At 40.2% G+C, this 20,396-nt stretch overlaps 1 protein-coding gene across 3 annotated transcripts in view; it reads left to right on the forward strand.

Moving 5' to 3' along the window:
* The window catches only part of RNLS (renalase, FAD dependent amine oxidase), a 95,927-nt gene that overhangs the window by 638 nt on the left and 74,893 nt on the right, over positions 1 to 20,396 (forward strand). For 2 of the 3 annotated variants that reach the window (XM_067299485.1, XM_067299487.1), the window contains exons 3-4: positions 1,421 to 1,563; positions 2,744 to 2,905. In XM_067299485.1, coding sequence (XP_067155586.1) covers positions 1,421 to 1,563; positions 2,744 to 2,905 — 305 coding nt within the window. The remainder of the gene's footprint in view (positions 1 to 1,420; positions 1,564 to 2,743; positions 2,906 to 20,396) is intronic. The other variant, XM_067299486.1, reaches the window with a different exon arrangement.

The raw sequence follows: 20,396 nt of genomic DNA on the forward strand, positions 1-20,396 counted from the left end.
CTTGGCACAAGCGCGTGTCTGTGGAAACCTGGAAGGTGTTCGCCTGCAGGCGCCCATAGTTCCATTGCCACGGTGATATTTGGCCTATGAATGCCTGCACCCTGCTTCTGTCACCCTGACCTCGCTTTATCCTGTTCTCCCAGATGTGTATCTGGCTGTGGAGAGCTCTGCTTATTTAACATAGCGAGGTCTGGGCGGGATGCCTGCAGCAGTGCGCAGCCTGGATGAAGTGCTGCAGAGTCTGTTGTCCTCCTGGGGCTGACTGCCACCGATTGACTGACTGATTGTGGGATGATTTTTGCCCCCAGCTGTCCCTCAGTTTGCTTTCGTTCGCTGTTCTTGTTCTCACATTTGAGATTCCTTCATATCTGCACATCAAGCTCCTGGCTGAACATAACCTTTTTTCTGTCCCTGCCCTTGGCAGCAGGGAACACAGTTGAGAAAGTCAAGGACAAAGCAGGTGACAGTGGGCGGGGAGATCATTTTTGGTCAGACAGGTTCAGTTGTGAAACAGCCTTCCCAAAAATATCAGGCTCTCCGTTTGATTCATTTCATGCATGTTGGAAAACATCATCTTTGACAAATCCATCCACTGTAAGAAATGCAGAGGAATACAGCCAAATGCCCATCTTTTCAATCTGTGAAGATCTTTGCTTTCAAGAACCAACGTACCTTGGAGTCGCTTAAACATTGTGGTAAAGGCTGTAGATGGCAGAGAAAAGCTAGGTATGAAAGAAAAAGCAAGAATTCTTTTAATTTAGTTTCTTGCTTTGTGGGGCTATGAAATCTCTACCTTTGGAAGAGCTGTCACTTGACTGCAGAGATGGAGGAAAATCATGTTTGTTATGATCAGAGGCTTGTTTGAACTTGCTCATTGCATGGGACAATTTACAGTAGACTTAGGAAGGGGGTGGTGATGTAATGATGGTAAGTTATAAATGATGCAAGGTGTTCGTACTAATACCAAGTTGTGTGAAAGTTGTGTTTCAGACCCCACATCCAGCTCCTGGAACTTTCCTGCACTTCTTCAGTACAGGAGTGGAGAGTCAGTTTGTACAAATATTCAAAATTTTAAATAACTTTCCTTCATACTCCTTCCACAGTTAACTCTTTCAAATTTCTGGCTGAAGGGAAACTTTCGAGTCAAACTGCTTTCTAACAGATTTGTATTGCAGGAGGATGTAGGTAGGGTTGATTTCTTATAAAAAGCCAGGCCCCGTAAAGTAGCAAGATAGTTTGTCTTTTTATAGCTATGGTTAGTGTTCTTGCATAGTTTGGGTTGAAACACAGGTTGTATGAGGCAGGTAAAAACTGTTCTGTAAACTCAGAAGTTATGCCGGTCTTGGCTTCAGTTACAAAAAATGATGACAGCTGCTGTGCATTTTCGTGCAGTGTATTTTCTTATCTGTGTTGTTTTAAGCTTCTATGAGGAACTTCTGTCCCATGGCATCTTGGAACCACTGACTGCACCCATTGAAGGAATGGTAGTGAAAGAAGGCTCTCACAATTACATGGCACCCCAGGGCACCTCCTCAGTTGTCGAGTATTATTTAAAACAGTCAGGTAATTTTTAGATGCCATTGTATGAAATGAAAGTTTTTAATTGTGTTTTTGACGGCATTCTTGAGCTGCTTTTCAAATTTAAATTTCCAATTAGGATGTTCAGGTTCTTTGTTTATGTATGCCTTGACGTTGCCTAAATGGATAAACGTGTCTGTAAGCTCTGTAAGTTTCCAAGTCCTGCAAGCACCTCACTGACTTCAGCTGCACTGCTGGCGTATAAAAATGTAGGTACAAGTCTAAGGTCTGTAGGATCAAGGACCAAGCTTACATTTACACTGTTCGTGTTAGTGTGTGAAAGTCAGATCTAACACAACTAGGACAGTCATAATTCAGTGGCAATGGGACTATACTGTGTTTGCATAGATGATTAAGAAGAAATTTGAGTTGTGTAAAACTTAAATAAAGTGAGTGTTTTGATTTTTCTCATAAGTGTATAGTTAATTTAACAACGCTGTTTAACTGAGTAGCTGGGAACATTGTTGATGAGCTACATCCTGTGTTCAGTAGAAATGAATGCTTATACAGGATATAAATCTGCTGTGTTGAAAGTTCTTTAGAAGTTCCTTAGAAGAGACTAAGAAGATCATATGCTAGTTTAAACTGTGTAACTTCTGCATTTGGTGTAACATGGCAGAACTATGTTATAGTGTTTAGTGACTAGTTCAACTCTGGTTTGAAAAATAATGTTAGCTTTATGGACTGTCAAGCTTTACACTTTTCATGTGACTGTTTTTTTTTTTAATTAGTTATTTTTTAGACCTAATACAAATAATTATATGTGTTCCTATCTTCTGATATGTAAAATATGCTAAAATGGGCAACTTCTCTAACCACTCTTTTTCGACTCCTGGATGTGTGCTCTGATCACTTACCCTTTGCCACCTCCTGTGCTCATCTGATTTCATTCTGCATTGGTTCAGCTCACTAAATCTGCAGAAAACTAATCTGACAAAGAAAGCAGTTCATAGTTTTCCACCAGTTTATTGAGCTGAATCATGTCAGCGAGGAGTCAGATGAATACCAGTCCTAGCACAAGGAAGGGATGAGAATATTTCAGCTGATAAGGATCTGTTCTTTTAATGTCATATGCTGGCTGTTAAATTGATTCAGCTGGGAAACTTCTGTGCGTTTTTTCTGTCAAATTTACTATTACACGTGTTTAACATTTCCTTTTTTGAAGCAGGTGCGGATGTCTTCTATGAACATCACATAACTCAAATCTCTCTTCGAGATGGGAAATGGGAAGTCTCCAGGAAAATGGGATCGCCAGAACAGTTTGATATAGTTATTCTCACAATGCCTGTTCCGCAAATTCTTCAACTACAAGGTGACATTGTAAACAGTAAGTTCATATCTCAGAGCTGCAGGTATTTAACCTAAAATGACAATTTAGCATCTGATATGACAAAAAATCACTCAACAGTCTGAGCTGTCAGTTACTTTCCCCCAGAACAGAAAGAAGCTGAAAACAATAGGAGACAGGCAATTTCAAGATTGTGTATGTTGTGCATGAGCAGTAATACCTTGACAGCAAAAATCTCTAAAGAGTTTTTTTTCCATGAGACAGTTTTACATCTGGTCTTTTCTGTGTGCCTCAGAAACAGAACTAGTCTTACTGTAACTTGAAAATAGCTACGTTAGTTTTGGTATTTATTGAATCCATGGAGATCCTCAGCTGGTCGCCAGGTGGTGGTTTTCTTGTTGCTATCTCTTTCTCAAGATCTCTTGCTGATTTTCAGTGTTATCGTCAGTTTATTTGCAAAAGGAATAACCCAGGGGGTAAGACTTGAATAACATCTGTAGTGTGGAAAACAAAAATAACTAGGATATTTCATGAGACTAAAATCATATGAAGTAGAGGGGAGGAAAAGAGCCAGAGCAGAATTTTTTGGTCTCAAGTTTGTAAGATGAAAACTGCTCAGACCCTCCAGCTTTGCAGCAAGCAGTAGCTTGTTTGCTGTTTCTGGCTGCCCCCTGGGGGTTGTATTCCCCAAACACAATTAGATCTCAGTTATCCTTTGGTGTTTTCTCTGGGTAAACGTGTTAACAGTGCCGTGGAGTCTTAGAAAGAGCAGTTCCGTGCTGAGAAAAGAAGCGCAAGTTCAGGTCTGGACAAGTTTACTGGCTTAGGTGCAGCATCTTGGGTGTTGCTTCCAGGGCCAGCTTTGCGCTGAACATTTGCATGCTTTGTGAAGCTGATCTTGCTCAAGTAAGCTCTGTGCAAAGTCAGTGTCCATCTACAGTGTGCTCCCAGCATTGTGGTTGCTGGGAGGGCTTGTTAGCTGAGGTACAGCCATGCTTGTGAGCAAATTTGATGTATTTGCCATGAGACTTGATCTAACTTAAGGAATCCTTGCAGAAGGGGGACTGTGAGGATTGACAAGGCAAAGGTCTTGATGCGGGTCTACAGGAGATGACTCTGAGGGCTGATGCTGAGGAGAAGGCAGCAGACCCAGCCAGACCTGCGCTGACTCTGGCAGAAACGTATGAAGTACACTGGACTCTGGATGTATCGCCTCAGGTACAGCACTGTACAAGGACATACTGCATCTGGCTAATAACCTCTCTTTGAACTCACCGTGCTGGCAGCAGTGCAAGGGCACCCGCGTGGCTCTATATGAGTCAGTTTTGGTTTGACAGGGCTTATTACCTCCTCGCTACCAGCTCCTGAAGTAGACACTTTAATGTATTTGTGTTTTTTCCACTCTCTGGGCTAAAGCAGCTCTACCAGTGCTCTAAAGATGAAGAGCTGACTGTAATACTTTGCTCATTATTCTCTACTGTATCTTGGATTTTACTGTGTTTAAATATGTGAGTCTGCTTTGGATACTGTCTGTCTGTTAAAAGACATCGGAGCAGTAGGAGAGGGCAGTTAGAGTGAGCCTCCAGGGCCTATCTGAAGGTGTTTCACAGTAATCAGAAGCTGTATGAGAGAAAAGAAGAGAAGAAAGTAGGGAAAAAAGGAGAAAGATAGATGGCAACAGGTCTTTGAGCTCCAGGACAGCATCTTAGGGTAGCAAAGGGAAAATTGATATCTGATCATGATAAGGAAGAGGAACATTTTTATTAGAGTCTCTTATTTTAAGCTTTATTATCTAAAGAGATAATTATCCCATAAGAACAGGACTTCTCTGCTTTTTATTGTTTTGTATACACTATCATTTATCCTTTCTTTTACCATAGTTAAGTAATGGTATCCCCACTAAATTTTCTTGGGTAGATGAGTGTGCTCTTTTGCTTCATACTCTGAATCATATGAGCAGGGTAAATGTATAGACATCATTTTTATAATTATATATTTCCCTAGTATTTGGGTTTCAGTGGCCGCATGTGCATTATTCTGCCATATAAAGATATAATAAACCAATGTTAAAAGAATTGCCTGACTGGTTGCTAACTGAAGCATGGCTTCACAAGCTTTAGAAAGTAAGAGGAGAGTGATGTATAACAGATGAAAAGATGAGTGTTAGAGCATGCCCCTGTCCCCAAGGAGAGACATGATCCCTATTTTTGGTAGGCATATTATGACATTAACATAGAGTATTAAGTGCCTGGAGTTCACAGTTCATAGCAGATATGAAACCTCAATAGCCCAGGCTGTACAAGTGCTTTGGGACAGGCATAACTAGGTGGCAGTTTGATTCTTTACTAGTGCGATTAATGGGATAAATGACAGTGGTAGTGGGTCTGACCAGCGGCCCATCCTGTCCAGCATCCTTTCTGATGGTGGTCAACGGTAAATGTCTTTGGAAGAAAACAGAGTAAGTGTGTAGTAACGTTTTCTCAAAATATTCCCCTAGGTTCCACCAGTCTGCATATCAAGGCCTTCCTGAAGCAGAATTGATGTCTTTAATTCTGTTGTTTTTTTCTTTTTCTTTCTTTTTTATTTCCTGAGTTGCAATAACCTGTCTTTTCTCCATTAGTTGTGAAAGGAGATCAGGGAGGCCAAGCCAGGCACATGCACTTGAGTAGTGTGGGAAATGTTGTACATCCTTTTTTCAAAGGAAAGCTGTTTTCTTTCAATACTTCTTCCCTAAAGAAATATCACATAGTGTCTCAGTTAGGAAAAGCACATGCTTAACTTCATAGTCCTGCAGAAGTTCAAGTTCCTTTGTGAAGCAGAACTGTTCTAATGAAAGTTTTTTCCACTTCTTGTTCAGTTTGAATGTGATAAATACCTTTACCTTCTTGATGTTCATCACCAAACCTGAAAACTTGTTCAGACCAACCTAAAAATAATACAGTAAGGTAAAAATATTTAACTCCTGTATAATTACATACTTGCTATCTGGGAGCTTACTCACACCATGTTACCTTCTGAGACTAGTGTCTAGAAGGATGTGTTCAGGGATTGAATAAATTCTTCACTTTATTAAAGCAGCAAGTGAAACATGTGAGAGCAGATAGACTGATTCAGTGGAACACTTACATATTTCTTGGCTTCCTCAAAAGAAGTTCTGATTTACATGAGTATGTAAAACATGAAAATTTTGAAATAAATTCAATTTAATACACATTTAATTCCCATGACATTTCAGTACATGGGGTAGTGGATGATGACTAGTGGATGGTGACATATGTACCTCATATGACTTCCTGGGTGTTTTGGGGCTCTTATCTTGGTTGAGAATGCTTTAAAAATATTTTAAAGTAATAAAAATAAAAATAAAACTTTGCTAAACATATCAGAAACCCTTGGAAGCAGAAGACCTCTAATTGTGTACCAGCTGTGCATTTCTGCCTCCTCTTAAAAAGGTTTTCATGGCAAATTGTTTCTCCTGTGATAATGAAACCCTTTCATGTACAAAATGTGGGCAGGTCCCTTTCAGAAGATATACTTAAAGTAAACAGTTCATTTCACTTGCTCCTAAAGTGCTGGAACTGTTGGATGCATTCCTCACAATCTTTTTCTTGATCTTCTTTATAACTGCAGGATTGACTTCTATCTGAGGGAACCCAGAAAGGAATTTTGTCGTCTTCTTCTTCCCATCTCTCTCCCTCTCTCTACCTTAATTCTGTGGGAGACTAGTTTCTTTGCCTAATACAGACTTCAAACCCATTGTTAATTCTTCATCTGAAACAACAGGGTTGACTCCCTGTGCCATGAAGTTCCCTAACAGTGGAGCTCTTCTCTTCCTTATTGCTGTTTCTTTAGGCTAAGAGGTGGAAGGGGAGAACATAAGGGAGATTTTTCAAAGCCTAAATGAAGGGTAGATTTCCGATTCTTTTAGACTTACAAAGGGCCCGGATACCTCACTCTGTCTCTAATTCTCAGCCTTGTATTGGTTGTATATTGAAGAACTGAATTTTGATGACACAGAATGGGCATTTCTTGGATCCACCTCTTGAGATTTAAGATGCAACTTCATGATGAGGTTAAGCCTGCTTAAATATGGATAGCTCCTGAAAGTGATAGCCCTTTCCTCTCCACACTGACAGTGTCCTACTGTTGCCCTTCTGTCAGCACTAGTAAGATGGGTAGCCACGCTGTGATTCAGATCAGATCCCTGTTCTGACTCAAAACTGACTCTGATAGTGTAAATGAATATGTTGGTTTTCGCTTGGTTCTGCAAGCTGATCTGACTTGCTGTGTGACTACCTAATGGCTGGTGTTGCTAGCCCATGGATGTGCTGAGGCTGCCTCCTTGCACTTAAAGCGAGTCAGTTATCTCTGTGCTCTGATGGGCCAAACAAAGAGACAGAATTTGATGATTTCTACTGGGAAACACATTTGTACATTTCTAACGTACCAACTGGTAATTCCAGCTGCTGCTAAAAGGGGAGATCCCTGCTCCTGGTTGCATACTTCCCCCTTGCTGTCCCTCAGGATTGGAGAAACCACTTTGCTGTGCTGCTGTGCTCATGCCACAGCTGAAGTAAAGGATGGTGTAAAAGGAAAGGGAGGACTTTCTCCTGGAAACAGCAGGCTGTGAAGTCAGCTCAAGTATCAGGTGTAACTCTGTCCTGAGACTGCAGGCAAGGGGCTTAAAGTGAAGGGAGGATTTAGAAGTGCATCCACCTTAATTGCTGATCTTGAAGGCCTTTATTATATAGAAGACAGACACTGAAGCCAAATGAAAGGTGTGCCTTGGTGGCCTCATGATAATATCCCAGTGACTGCTGAAGTAGTGGTGAGCTGTGTCAACACAAAGAGCTTTGGCCATTTCCCCAACAGTAAGCCCTCCTGTAAGCCCTGCTTTTTGACTGCAAACAGCTTTTACTTTACACCCTTCTATGCCTCAGTATACCATCTCTATTTTGACAACTTCCTAACTAGAGGCAGCCTGTTTAAAGGCCTTCCATATCCTTTACTGCTCTTTTCCTGTGTGAGGTTACTCTCAAATAGATGCCTTTTCACTTCAGTTTTTCTCCACACTGGAGACTGAACAAAGGACCTGTGCCAGATCCCATTTTAGCCACTTAGGTATAATTGAATCTATCGGTTCAAAGCCAAGTGAAGTTTTAGATGGATTTTGATGGAGGCTTGTTAGCGTTAACGTATAGATAAAGGCTGCAAAATAAGTGATGCTGCATAGGAGCAGCTGTGTGGAGTAGATGAGGCTTTGATCCATTAGTAAGCATCAGAATTAGGCTTTGATATAAATGTGTGAAATGACCTGGGTTGGAGTTGAATGTTCAAATGACTGATCAGAAGTGATAAACTTCCTCCAAGTGATCACTTCCTCCAGGCTCAAGAGCGGTGCATCCCTATGAGTAGGAAGTCAAGCAAAGGAGGTAGGAGACCTGCATGGATGAGCAAGGAGCTCCTGGCAAAACTCAACCAGAAGAAGGAAGTCTACAGAAAGTGGAAAGTGGAAAGTGGAAAGGGGGACAGGCCACTTGGGATGAATATAGGAATGTTGTCAGAATATGCAGGGATGCGACGAGGAAGGCTAAGGCCCGTTTGGAATTAAATCTGGCTAGAGATGTCAAGGACAGCAAAAAGGGCTTCTTCAAATACATCAGTAGCAAGAGGAAGACTAGGGAAAATGTGGGCCCTTTGCTGAACGGGGTGGGTGCCCTGGTGACGAAGGATGCAGAGAAGGCAGAGTTACTGAATGCCTTCTTTGCTTCAGTCTTTACTGCTCAGGCCAGCCCTCAGGAACCCCAGATCCTGGAGGCAAGAGAGAAAGTCTGGAGGAAGGAAGACTTTCCCTTGGTGGAGGAGGAGTGGGTTAGAGATCATTTAAGCAAACTTGACACCCACAAATCCATGGGCCCTGATGGGATGCACCCACGAGTGCTGAGGGAGCTGGCGGACATTATTGCTAAGCCACTCTCCATCATCTTTGAAAGGTCATGGAGAACAGGAGAGGTGCCCGAGGACTGGAAGAAAGCCAATGTCACCCCAGTCTTTAAAAAGGGCAAGAAGGAGGACCCAGGGAACTACAGGCCAGTCAGCCTCACCTCCATCCCTGGAAAGGTGATGGAGCAGCTCATCCTGGAAGCCATCTCCACGCATGTGGAGGAAAAGAAGGTGATCAGGAGTAGTCAGCATGGCTTCACCAAGGGGAAATCATGCCTAACCAATCTGATAGCCTTCTATGATGGAATGACTGGCTGGGTAGATGAGGGGAGAGCAGTGGATGTTGTCTACCTAGACTTCAGCAAGGCTTTTGACACTGTCTGCCATAGCATCCTCATAGACAAGCTCAGGAAGTGTGGGTTAGATGAGTGGACAGTGAGGTGGATTGAGAACTGGCTGAATGGCAGAGCTCAGAGAGTTGTGCTCAGTGGCACAGAGTCTAGTTGGAGGCCTGTAGCTAGCGGTGTCCCCCAGGGGTCAGTCCTGGGTCCAGTCTTGTTCAACTTCTTCATCAATGACCTGGATGAAGGCACAGAGTGCACCCTCAGCAAGTTTGCTGACGATACAAAACTGGGAGGAGTGGCCGATACGCCAGAGGGCTGTGCTGCCATTCAAAGAGACTTGGACAGGCTGGAGAGGTGGGCAGAGAGGAACCTCATGAAATTCAACAAAGGGAAGTGCAGGGTCCTGCACCTGGGGAGGAATAACCCCATGCAGCAGTACAGGTTGGGGGTTGACCTGCTGGAAAGCAGCTCTGCTGAGAAGGACCTGGGAGTGCTGGTGGACACCAAGTTAAGTATGAGGCAGCAATGTGCCCTTGTGGCCAAGAAGGCCAATGGTATCCTGGGCTGCATCAGAAAGAGTGTTGCCAGCAGGTCGAGGGAGGTGATTCTCCCCCTCTACTCAGCCCTGGTGAGGCCACATCTAGAGTACTGCGTCCAGTTCTGGGCTCCCCAGTACAAGAGGGATGTGGCACTACTGGAGCAAGTCCAGCGAAGGGCCACAAAGATGATTAGGGGACTGGAGCATCTCTCTTATGAGGAAAGGCTGCGAGAGCTGGGCCTGTTTAGCTTGGAGAAGAGAAGGCTGAGAGGAGATCTTATCAATGTGTACAAGTATCTGAAGGGAGGGTGTCGAGAGGATGGGGCCAGACTCTTTTCAGTGGTGCCGAGCGACAGGACGCGAGGCAATGGGCACAAACTGAAACACAGACACTTCCATCTTAACATGAGGAAAAACTTTTTCACTGTGAGGGTGACAGAGCACTGGAACAGGTTGCCCCGAGAGGTGGTGGAGTCTCCTTCTCTGGAGATATTCAAAATGCGCCTGGATGCAATCCTGTGCAATATGCTCTAGGTGACCCTGCTTGAGCAGGGGGGTTGGACTAGATGATCTCCAGAGGTCCCTTCCAACCTCAGTGATTCTGTGATTCTGTGAAACGATTCACCCCTTTCAAAAATTCACCCTTTTGCTGCCTTGGTCTGGAGGTTATTCTGTCACGTCTGTACTTCTCCCATGCGTGAGAGTATTTAACTCCCTAAATAGTTTATTTTTAAACAGTGGTACCATAAATGATCACCATAAGCTGCTAAGCATGCTGCATGCTTATTTAATACCAGACTAGTTTGGACACCTATGCTAATGTTTTCAGAGATGTGTCCTGAAAATTAGGCTCCTAAATTTGTAGTTAGGTGCTTCAGCAAAAGCATCCTACACATGTGCACGTTGTGAGTTCCTCGTCATTGCAAAACCGATGTGTGCGACTGCACTGGACTATGTGAATGGCTAGGACTTGGCCAACAAGTTACCATAGTTTAGGTGCCTTTGTGTTCAGTGACAAATCTGGTCTTAGACTTGTAAATGTTTACCTATATCTTTATTTAGAGATATTTAAAAGTTTAATGTCCTGTTGAAAAGTCAATGAGATCAGGTTTATAAATTTGAAACGGTCAAAAATTTTACCTTCACACTTACTAGTTCTTGGTTTATGTTTTGGCTTTAAGAGTGAAGACTAGCAAAAGGGGGAGTCACAGACTACTTGAGGGAGGTCTCCTTTCCCCTCCCAAGTTCTTTTTTCATTTATTTACATGATGCTCAGAGAATTAAAATTATGAACTAATGAGGGAGATAAATCCTCACCTACATCCCAAATTTTCTATTCAGTTTATTGGGTTGATTTATTAGTTTCAGACTTTTTCTGTCTTTAATGTTTTAGATGAGACTTTAGGCTGAATTGTGAAGCTGTACTTAGGAGGAGACAGAGTTCTATGGCCTTTGGCAGTCTAGAACTGTCATTTAAATAGACTGCGTGAGAAATGGCTGTTTCAGAGTTACTTCACTTTGGGGGCAAAGCCAAAACTTGCTTTGATCGATGGAGAGATATATGCGTGTAGGCACACACCATATATATATATATATATATATATATATATATCTGTATGTATGTATGTATTTAATATATAAAATATTTTGTTCCATTTGCTTATGTTCTTTTGTTCTGTTTATTTGTATTCTTTGGAATGAGCCAGCATTTATCAACTTTTACGTGAAAGGGAGTAGGAAAGGCAGTGAGTTGCCTATGGCCAATCTTTTCAGAAACTGTTATATTCATTTCTTCTGCAACTGTTATGCCCAAATGGACTTACCAGTTGGATATTTAGCAGTAGCAGACATGAAATCGTAATGCTGATGGAAGTCATAAGGTTTGAAATCTGTTAAACTGGAATTTTTGTTGAATTGGTGATCTGTGATATAGGCATTCTTATGGCTGTTTCATACTGGTATCTGATGAAGTTACCCTTTACTGACTTTGTTTTGGATGGTTTCCATTAATAAATTTATGTGTACTGTGTTTACTTGAAGTTACAGTAGAATTATCAAACAAAATTTTTCAAAAAAAAACTTTTTGCAATGTCTTCATTTTTCCTCACATTCTCTTCTTCTTTATATACCACATGGTATCTGAAGAGTTAGCAACTCTTTAAGCATTTTAAATAGTTAAAGTTTAGTACTAGTGTTGTGTTGAGGCAGAAGGGAGAAATGTTTAGCTACTTGCAACGTGTTTAGAACAACAATAGGTGGCAGCAATCAAATAATCTTTAGGACATCTAAATTTGAAGGACTACTTTAAATTTAGTGCACTAATTTCTATTTGGGCTGTGTATATTTTGGTAGTGATTACTGTGGTTATGCAGAAGGTAAAAAGAAAATGAATAAATGTGTGTCTGAGTTTCGTAATGTAAATTTATTGTCAAAAAAGGGATAAACTGTCTTAAAAGCAGAATCTTTGCAAATTAAAGGACTAGATTTTACAAATATTCATCATCTAATGAATATTTTAGACATAACAGGCTGCTATATTGTCTGCCATTGTTAGAATAATCCTAGAAGTCTATACTGGTTTGCGTATGTTCACTAAGTAATCCTTTTTTGTGTATTTTCAAATGAGATTGGCAAACATATTTATCAGTTCTGTTTTTATTAAGACATTTAGTAATGAAGCAATTAAAGGTTGCAACAATTTACAGCAATTTTTATCTGTGTGTTCAGAATGTTTTCATTAAGTTGCTTTACTTGGAATTAAAATTTACGGTTTTGCATAATAATCTGCTAATAAAAATGAATGCCTCGGCTTTTGTTTCAGGCTTGACCTAATTTTTATTTTTCATCTGTGTAAATGTCCCACATGCTTTATAAATAATACAAGCTGATGAGAAGATGCAAGTAGAAGAGGAATATATTTCCTTAAGGACTCTTTAAAATGTGAATAAGGAAAGCAAAACTTGGAGTTTTCACCGGTCCCAAGTTCTTGCTGAGCACTTTCTGTGTATGTATTTATTTTTTGATAGAATGATGACAAATTCTGAATTTTGTAGGTCCATTTCCAAACAAACTTAGTAGGGCTTTTCCAGACTTTGGATTTATTCTCATTACCTAACATATCTAAAATGTCTGTTGTAAACATGTACGCCAAATTGTTAATGACTTATCAGACCCTAGGAGTTGAGGTCAGACAGTACAAATATTTGTGCTTTCTGGTAATACAAGTAGTTATTAGTTTTGAGTGAGTGTAGCTGTTGATATTAATGTGGTGTTTTAAAATCATGTCACTTATCTGAAATAGAAGCATCCTACTAGTGACTGAGGTTGTGGAAGTGGTAGGATCAGTGTTGGTAAAATTGTGTGATACGCTGACAGAAGTGTGAGACAGCCGTGGTTTGGATGATCAGTGCTCTGGCAGAAATGCAGGACATCTCTCTCCTTAGTGCAACCCACTACCCTTGTCCACGAGAGAGCTGTTTACACCATGTAACAGGACACAATACAGCTCTTCTTAGCCAACTTTTTGGTTAGGATGTGTTTTCCATTTCGTTTTTGACTGCGAAATTCACCTGTCATTCAGTGAATGGCATCCTGTCCCCATCTCCCACTGCCAGCCTCTGCTTACCTTCCACTGCAGCTTCTTGAACCCTTCAGTGAGTTGTTCTGACTCACCAGTCCTCCCCCAAATATATATTATTCATACACACATATATAAAAAATATAGGGAGAAAGTATATGCATACATATCTATATATATATATGTAGTTTTTGCTAGATCAAGGAGTTAGATTAGTTCATGTAAGGCTCTGATGAGCACCAGAAAGCAGGCAGAAAGGAAAGGATGGGACTACACATCTCGGAGCAGAGGATGGACTAAGGAGGAGCATCGGGAAAGATCAGAGTAGGCTGTGCATGACCTGAAGACTGTCTGACTTACCTAGCCTATTTTTAGGTGTTTCTTTATCTAGAGTGCTTATTACAGACTTTTTTTCTATAGTTATTAAACACATTGAAAGCCTATTAAAAGTAAAGCAAATTACCACACCAATTCCAGTGACCCTCCTCGTTTGAGAACAGTGATGATTAAGCCAAATCTGTGTCAGCGTAGGAGGTTTGAAAAGGAGAGAACAAAATGGGATATATACTAGATGCGGGGCTGCTTTGGATTTTCTTGTTGTCAGTTAACACTGCCTGCTCTTGTCTGGTAAAAAGCTGAAACTTTGATTTGACAGATATCAGAATAAAGCAGAAGAAACCAAGATATGGTGCTGGAAGAGAAAAATCTTCTGCCTTTTGTCTATCTGGAGATAATAAGACTTCCGACTTGGAGGGAGCAGGGCAGCTGCTTCCCCCTAGTTCCTCTGGCCTGACCAGCATGACAGCTCTTAGCAGAAATCCTGCAGGAGGGCTGCACTACCTCAGAGCATTTCTTTTCAGTGCCTGGTAACATTATAGAAACACTTCTTCTAGGCTTCCACCTTACCTCCAGAAAGTCAGTTGTACCAGTACAACTGTCTGTGGGACCACGTGGATTAAAAATACCCACCCCCCTCCCTTCCCCCCCCCCAAAAAAAAGTGGGGGATTTATTTTTAGCAGGATCAGTTGTGTGATCTTCAGTCACCATGTGGCCCACAGACAGTTGCACTGGCACAGTTTGCAGTTTCAAAGAGGAGAGGAGAGTAGCACACGATCTGGGCAAGTGATTGACCCTCATGAGCAAAGAAGTGCTCATGAATCTATGGTTTGAATTAGCTTAGGTTTCCTGTGTAGTCCCAGAAGAGATTCAAAGCACCTGCACCTCAAACTGGCAGCAAATTGCGCCAATTTAACTAAACTGTTTAAAAAATATATTACTTCAGATATGTAAAGCAGTACTGCCTTCATGTGTTGACACGTGTAATTTTGGCTGATCTGGCTATCTGTAATTACTGTAGCCTGGATCTGCTTCTCTTCTGTCCCTACTGTGTATGCTGCAAAGTAAAGGGCTGGTTGGCAGAGTGCTTCTGCACCGGTGGACTTTCAAATAAGTAAGCTTGTGAACTTTTTTTTAGTGCTCTTTGGCCTCTTTATGCCATTCCAGCAATATATTTCAAAATGGAGGATGGAACCCCAAGAATATCAGATCAGCTAAACTTGAATACATGTGTATAGGCATACATGTAAGTTTTTTTTTCTAAATAATAAAGGTGACGGTATTTGAGTACGGGTCATACTTGGAACAGAACAAATAAATGCTCTAAAATTTGTTTGTCTGAACAATAAACACAGATACCTTTCAGTTTTTCCTAACAGCAGACAGTCTTTGGTACTGTTCAGGAATTATGTTTAGATAGAGAAATCTTTTCCAAGGCTCCTCTTTGCCATTAGCCTAAAAGAAAAAAAAGTTCCCTGTCAAAAACTGCGAACGAACTGAACAATTCTGAAACTTCTTTATTTCTCTCTCTTGAGACATGCATTTAATGAGCTGATGGTTTTTGTGTTGTAAGATGTCCTGGATGTGCTACTGAGAACTTATTGTTCAGTAAGCCTAGTTAAGGTATTTATATTAAACTTGAATTTTTAGACCCCAAAGGTAAAACTTTTGAATGGTTGATTTTGGGAAACAGTGATAATCTACATCTCACCTCTCCCTTCGATTAAAATCTCGACTTTTCTTGAAGTTTTGTTTTTGTTTTTATGTGAGAGGGGAAGGGGAGTTAAAATGCAGTGGAAATGTATTTGGAAAAGTGCTCTCTCCTTTCCTGTTGCCACACCTGCTCAGCATACTAACAACTGAAATATGTACAGATGACCATAGATTGACTCTGAGGACTTAATAGACTTGGTTTTAATATGAAATCTACCATTTCAACTATTGCTTTTATAGAATTGAAAACCTTTTAAAACTGTGGTGCAGGTTTGCAAATAGTCCTGACATTTAATCGCTTACTTTAGGACTTTTTAAAATTAGTGCTGCAATCAAAAATAAGCAGACAGAAGTCTTCACTGAAATACTTATTTTTTTTAATGCTATGTGTGTTTTAGTATGTTCTCATAACTCAGCCAGTACCTCTAGATTAGGTGGGTTTTTATGGATTTCTAGGTGTTTTTTAATAGTTGCTGGCCACTCATACCACTGTAATTGAGACTGTTCTTTATAAAAGTTATCTTTACCTCACACTGATACATCTGCAAATTTTAAGTTCATTTGCAGTCCACACCTGGTTTAGAGCAGAGAAAGGAATAATATTCATTCTAAACTTAATGATATTCTGGCTCCATTGAGTCAACTGTAAAATTTGCATTGAGACTGCGGTCAGCTTTTCACACTTGGCATCATAATTTCCAAGAATGTATGGTATACTTTTTTATTAAACTTCAGGAATAACTTGCCCTCAGACACTCTTTATAGAAACTAATTTCTGTCCCCTTTCCTGTGCCATCAGGTGGGATGTTATAAATAGTAGAGATATTTACTATTTTGCAGAAGTATTGCACTGTGCATTGTTAATCTTAAATGCATGAGCTGGGTCAACTCACTGATGTGACTGAAAACTAACAGTAGGGGAAAAATCCCACAACAAAAAAGGTCTGCGTTTGTTTGGATCAGCAGGCTGATCTGACTTGCTCGGTAGTTGTGTAGGCTCTAGAGCTGAGCAAACTTGAAAGAGAAGGTGGGAATCCCCCTCTATATTTAGAAATCTGCCGTCAGATCAGTTTAAGCGGACTGTGAAACTTCAGGATACAAACATTTTTCTGTTGCCCCATTTGCTTTCTGCCTGTTCTCTGTTCGCTACCAGTTTAAGTTCCTTGATCCTCTTCAATGCGTGGCCAACAGAGAGCTTTGTCAACCCAACTGAAATAGGAATGGGTGGGTATAGTAGTGGAAAAGGCCAGACAGCACTGACAGTGGCTTGTGCTGGCACAGGAACTGAGAAAAATGGCTTTTTTCTTCTGCAGTTTCAATCCACAATATTATAATATCCTATTAGTATTTCAGCCGTATTGTGTGAGGTTCCCCTGCATTGCCTTACAAGCCTGCATTTACTATTGACTGCCTTGCACTTCCCTAGGTTTTGAATTCTCAGAACCAGTAAAGAAAATCTCTGCCAGATCCACTTTTCCAGAGACACTCAGAGCACTGCTTGGTCTCCTGTGATTCTATTCTTTACCAAAAAGAAGAAGCCCTGGTAAATTTTGTTCACAGACTGATGTAGCTGTCACCTCATTTCAAGACAGGATCTGATTTCCTATCCAATATTTCAGAAGTTATTGATAATACTGCATTCTTCAGGATTATTGGTATTTCCAGTACTTTGTAACGTCGTGAGTTGTCTTTAAAAGTTGGGCAATGTTTGCGGTACATTTGTCAGAACGAACTCGGATCCAGGACTTTTAATCATAAGATCATATCTTCTGTTCTGATCCACATAAGGTTTCCCCAAAGCTAGCAGATGACCCTCAGTTGTCACCTGATTTTTTCATAGATCAGATGACAGGGAGTAGGGATTGAAGTTTGTGCGAATGAGCAGGCTTTGTAAAATAGCTTGCCTGGAGGTGAAGTCTTGCATTTGCGTGTACCTTAGTATGTTTGAAAAACGTAAATATTGTTTGAGCTTTATAATAAAAGTCAGATGTGAGACTTCCCAAAGCTCTATGGGTCTTGTGTTCATTAATCATAATTTCTGTTTTCCTTAGCAGCTATTTTAGTATCTGCCATCAGTTCTTCATCTAATGACATTTTGAGGGGTTTAAAACTTTATTTCACGTGTGGTTTGCAGAACAATTTTAAGTATTGCTTCAGTCTTTTTTTTTTTTTTTTAGTTCATATCATTTGTAATGGCTGGCACTAGCCAATGATAGTATAGCAGTTGAATTCAGTAAATTTCAAACATCTCCTAGGGTTTGGGGGTTTTGCTTTTGCACCTGATTTTATTGACAGATCTACCGAAATTTAATCTTTAATGTTATGAATTATCTCACTCCAGATAAGAAGTCTTTGTGTATGTAAAACTTGATGGAAGTAAGACTTAAAACACTTGTTAGTAGCGTATTAGCAGCAGTCAGGTGGGTGATTGTAAGCGTTTGGACCTTGCTGATCAGGATTGGCAGAGGTACTAAATTGCCATTTGCTTTTGGGGTGACTGGGGGGGCTTAAATGTAGTTACATTTTAAGTGTAGATCAGGAAGCACCATTTACCCAGTTGTTTACCAGCCTGCTGCTGCCCAACAGGGAAGCAAGCAGTCTCACAGTCCCAAAGCTTATTTAATTTACAATATAGACAGCAAAGAAGTATGCTAGGTGAGAAATGAAGATATGATTGGTTGACTTTATTGATGTAACGCCCTATGTTGCAGCAATGGACTCAGCTGCTGTAAATTATTAAAAATGTAAAGAACGCATTACCTTATTTAATGGGATTAAAGCTATCCTTTCACTTTATTTATTCAAAAGAACAAGGGATACGCAAATGAGGGTTTCCAGTGTCAGTCCTGAAGCACCAGTAGCCTCTGAGTCTGTTCCCAGAAGTAATGCTTTAAAAATACAGCTGGACTCAAATGTGGCTGATTGGTTCTCTACCTTAAGACAGCTATAAGAACATAAGTGTAAATCTATACATACAGAAGGATTGGCTGATCTTTTTCTCGTTGGTTTTACTTTAAGGAAATGGTGCTGTTTTGTTTTAAAGAAAGATAAAAAAAACTGTAAAGAAATAATTTTGTGAGGCTTCTTGGATTTTGAGCAGTGACCCAAAATAAAATGTGTGTGTGGACTTCAACATCTGATACTACTTTACCTGATCAGTTGGTCGCCTAGATCTCCAGTAACTGCAGTCATAAAATGGGTATATGTTTCAAATTCAGTGCCTGCCTTGTGCAGAATAAGCAAATACTGAAGTGCAGCTGAACATTGTATTTCTAAAATTACATATGGCAATGAAGTCTCTGTTACTGTATTGTGAAAGTAACCGCAAAAAATGGTGATCAGGAGGGAATGGCTGTGAATGGTGCATGAGCTAGAGGCTGAACAGAAGAGCTGCCCATGGAAATGTAGGAAAGCAAGTTTTCTAAGATGAAAAATATGCAGACAGCAAGTGGTTTGAGTGTCTTGGTGTAGCACTGCAGAACAAGAAACTTGTGTACATTTTTGTAAAGCATAAAACAAATGGACTTTCTGGCTGTTTGCGTGTCCTTTTCTCATCAGCACGGAAGGTAGTATGTTTTGGAAAAGTGTTCAAAACCCTTTCATCTGTGTTGAATTAAGGAATAGTTGTAGCAAATGTAAGCTTGAAATCAACATTCCCATTTTATAAGGTATGTTGTGCTGCAATACAACTTAAAAGCAGGAGAAAAAAAAAAAACCTTTGAAATGGTTGGTTGTTTCCAAATAGCTGAACTCCTTTTAGAACTTATGACTGACCGAATTGAAAAGGTTGGGCATTTCCATAAGATACAATTGCCTAAGCAAGAGCTTAATTTTCTACTCTGAAGACAATGTCATGTGATTCTTACTGAAACAAGGAAAGTTGCATCAAATTTGAGTTTTGAATGATTGTTTTTAATTTATCTACAAAGAATCATTGGAAAAATGAAATACCGACTCAACTGAAATTCTTAGGGCCTCAGTGTCCCTTCCCATATTTGCATTTAAGCTAACATAATTTACAGAGTAAATGGTTATTCAATTAAAAAAAAAAATTCTTGTAGCTTACAATATTTTGTTTGTAATATTCCTGTGTTTTACAGGAGATTATTGTCTCTTCATGGTATGGCATGAAATCCTAAAATAAATCCTTCAAAAGCACCTCAAGGTTGAGAGACAAAGGGAATTGTTTGTGTGTGGGTGTGGGTGTGTGTATGTAAAAATTGAATAGTTTGACATTTTTTCATCTGTAGTGTTGTCAGCATTTTACTGGTTCCTGGCACTTCCCAAATACTTCTCAAGGCATCATGTAATTGATACCTTTTGATGTCCGTGTAAGTTTGTTTGCATCATGCTTGTAAAATACCTTGGCAAGGCTAGCGTCTGTAAGATTGGAAAAACATAGACTAATGAATTGGGGCTGTCAAAATGCTTCCCAGAAGGCATTTTACTCTTAATTTGTGTATAGCTTAAAATACTGTGAAAGGTCATAATATTGGCAAGCAAAAGAGACAGCGTTTTTTAAAGTTTGGCCTACTGAATGCTCAAAGATTTTGCCCCTTCATTCTTTCGAAGTGTGTGGGGGTTTTCTAGCTCTCTCCTCTCTGATGATAACACGTACACACAATGTCAAGCTTTCCTCTTCACGTACAATGGAAGAAGTAGAAACACCATCAGATCTTTGTAAAAGAAAACTAGCATCAGTTCATAGCATCAGCATATCAGTTCTTTTTTTAACATGTAGGAGGTGGTAAAATGCTGTAGTAATGCCATAAGAAAATGTCTGACGGTTCCTTGTGAACTGCTTCGGTTCCAGGTTTGTTAGGGATAATGATTAGCTTTCACATCTCGTATGTGCCCCAAAACATTGTTGTAGTGTGGGGTTTTAAAAACAATCTAGGGACGATTTTTGGGTGACCTGCTAGCCTGAACTGAAGTCCGTATCAATAACATTTTAAGGGTTTTGGCTTTGTATTTTTTACACCCTCATGAATCTTCTGGCAGTGAAACTGTGCTGCTGATATGCATGTGGTTACAGGTGATGAGATACATACTAACCTGGTTTCTTTTAAAGCCATTTT

Source organism: Apteryx mantelli, chromosome 7, assembly GCF_036417845.1.
Source record: "Apteryx mantelli isolate bAptMan1 chromosome 7, bAptMan1.hap1, whole genome shotgun sequence".
NCBI lineage: Eukaryota > Metazoa > Chordata > Aves > Apterygiformes > Apterygidae > Apteryx > Apteryx mantelli.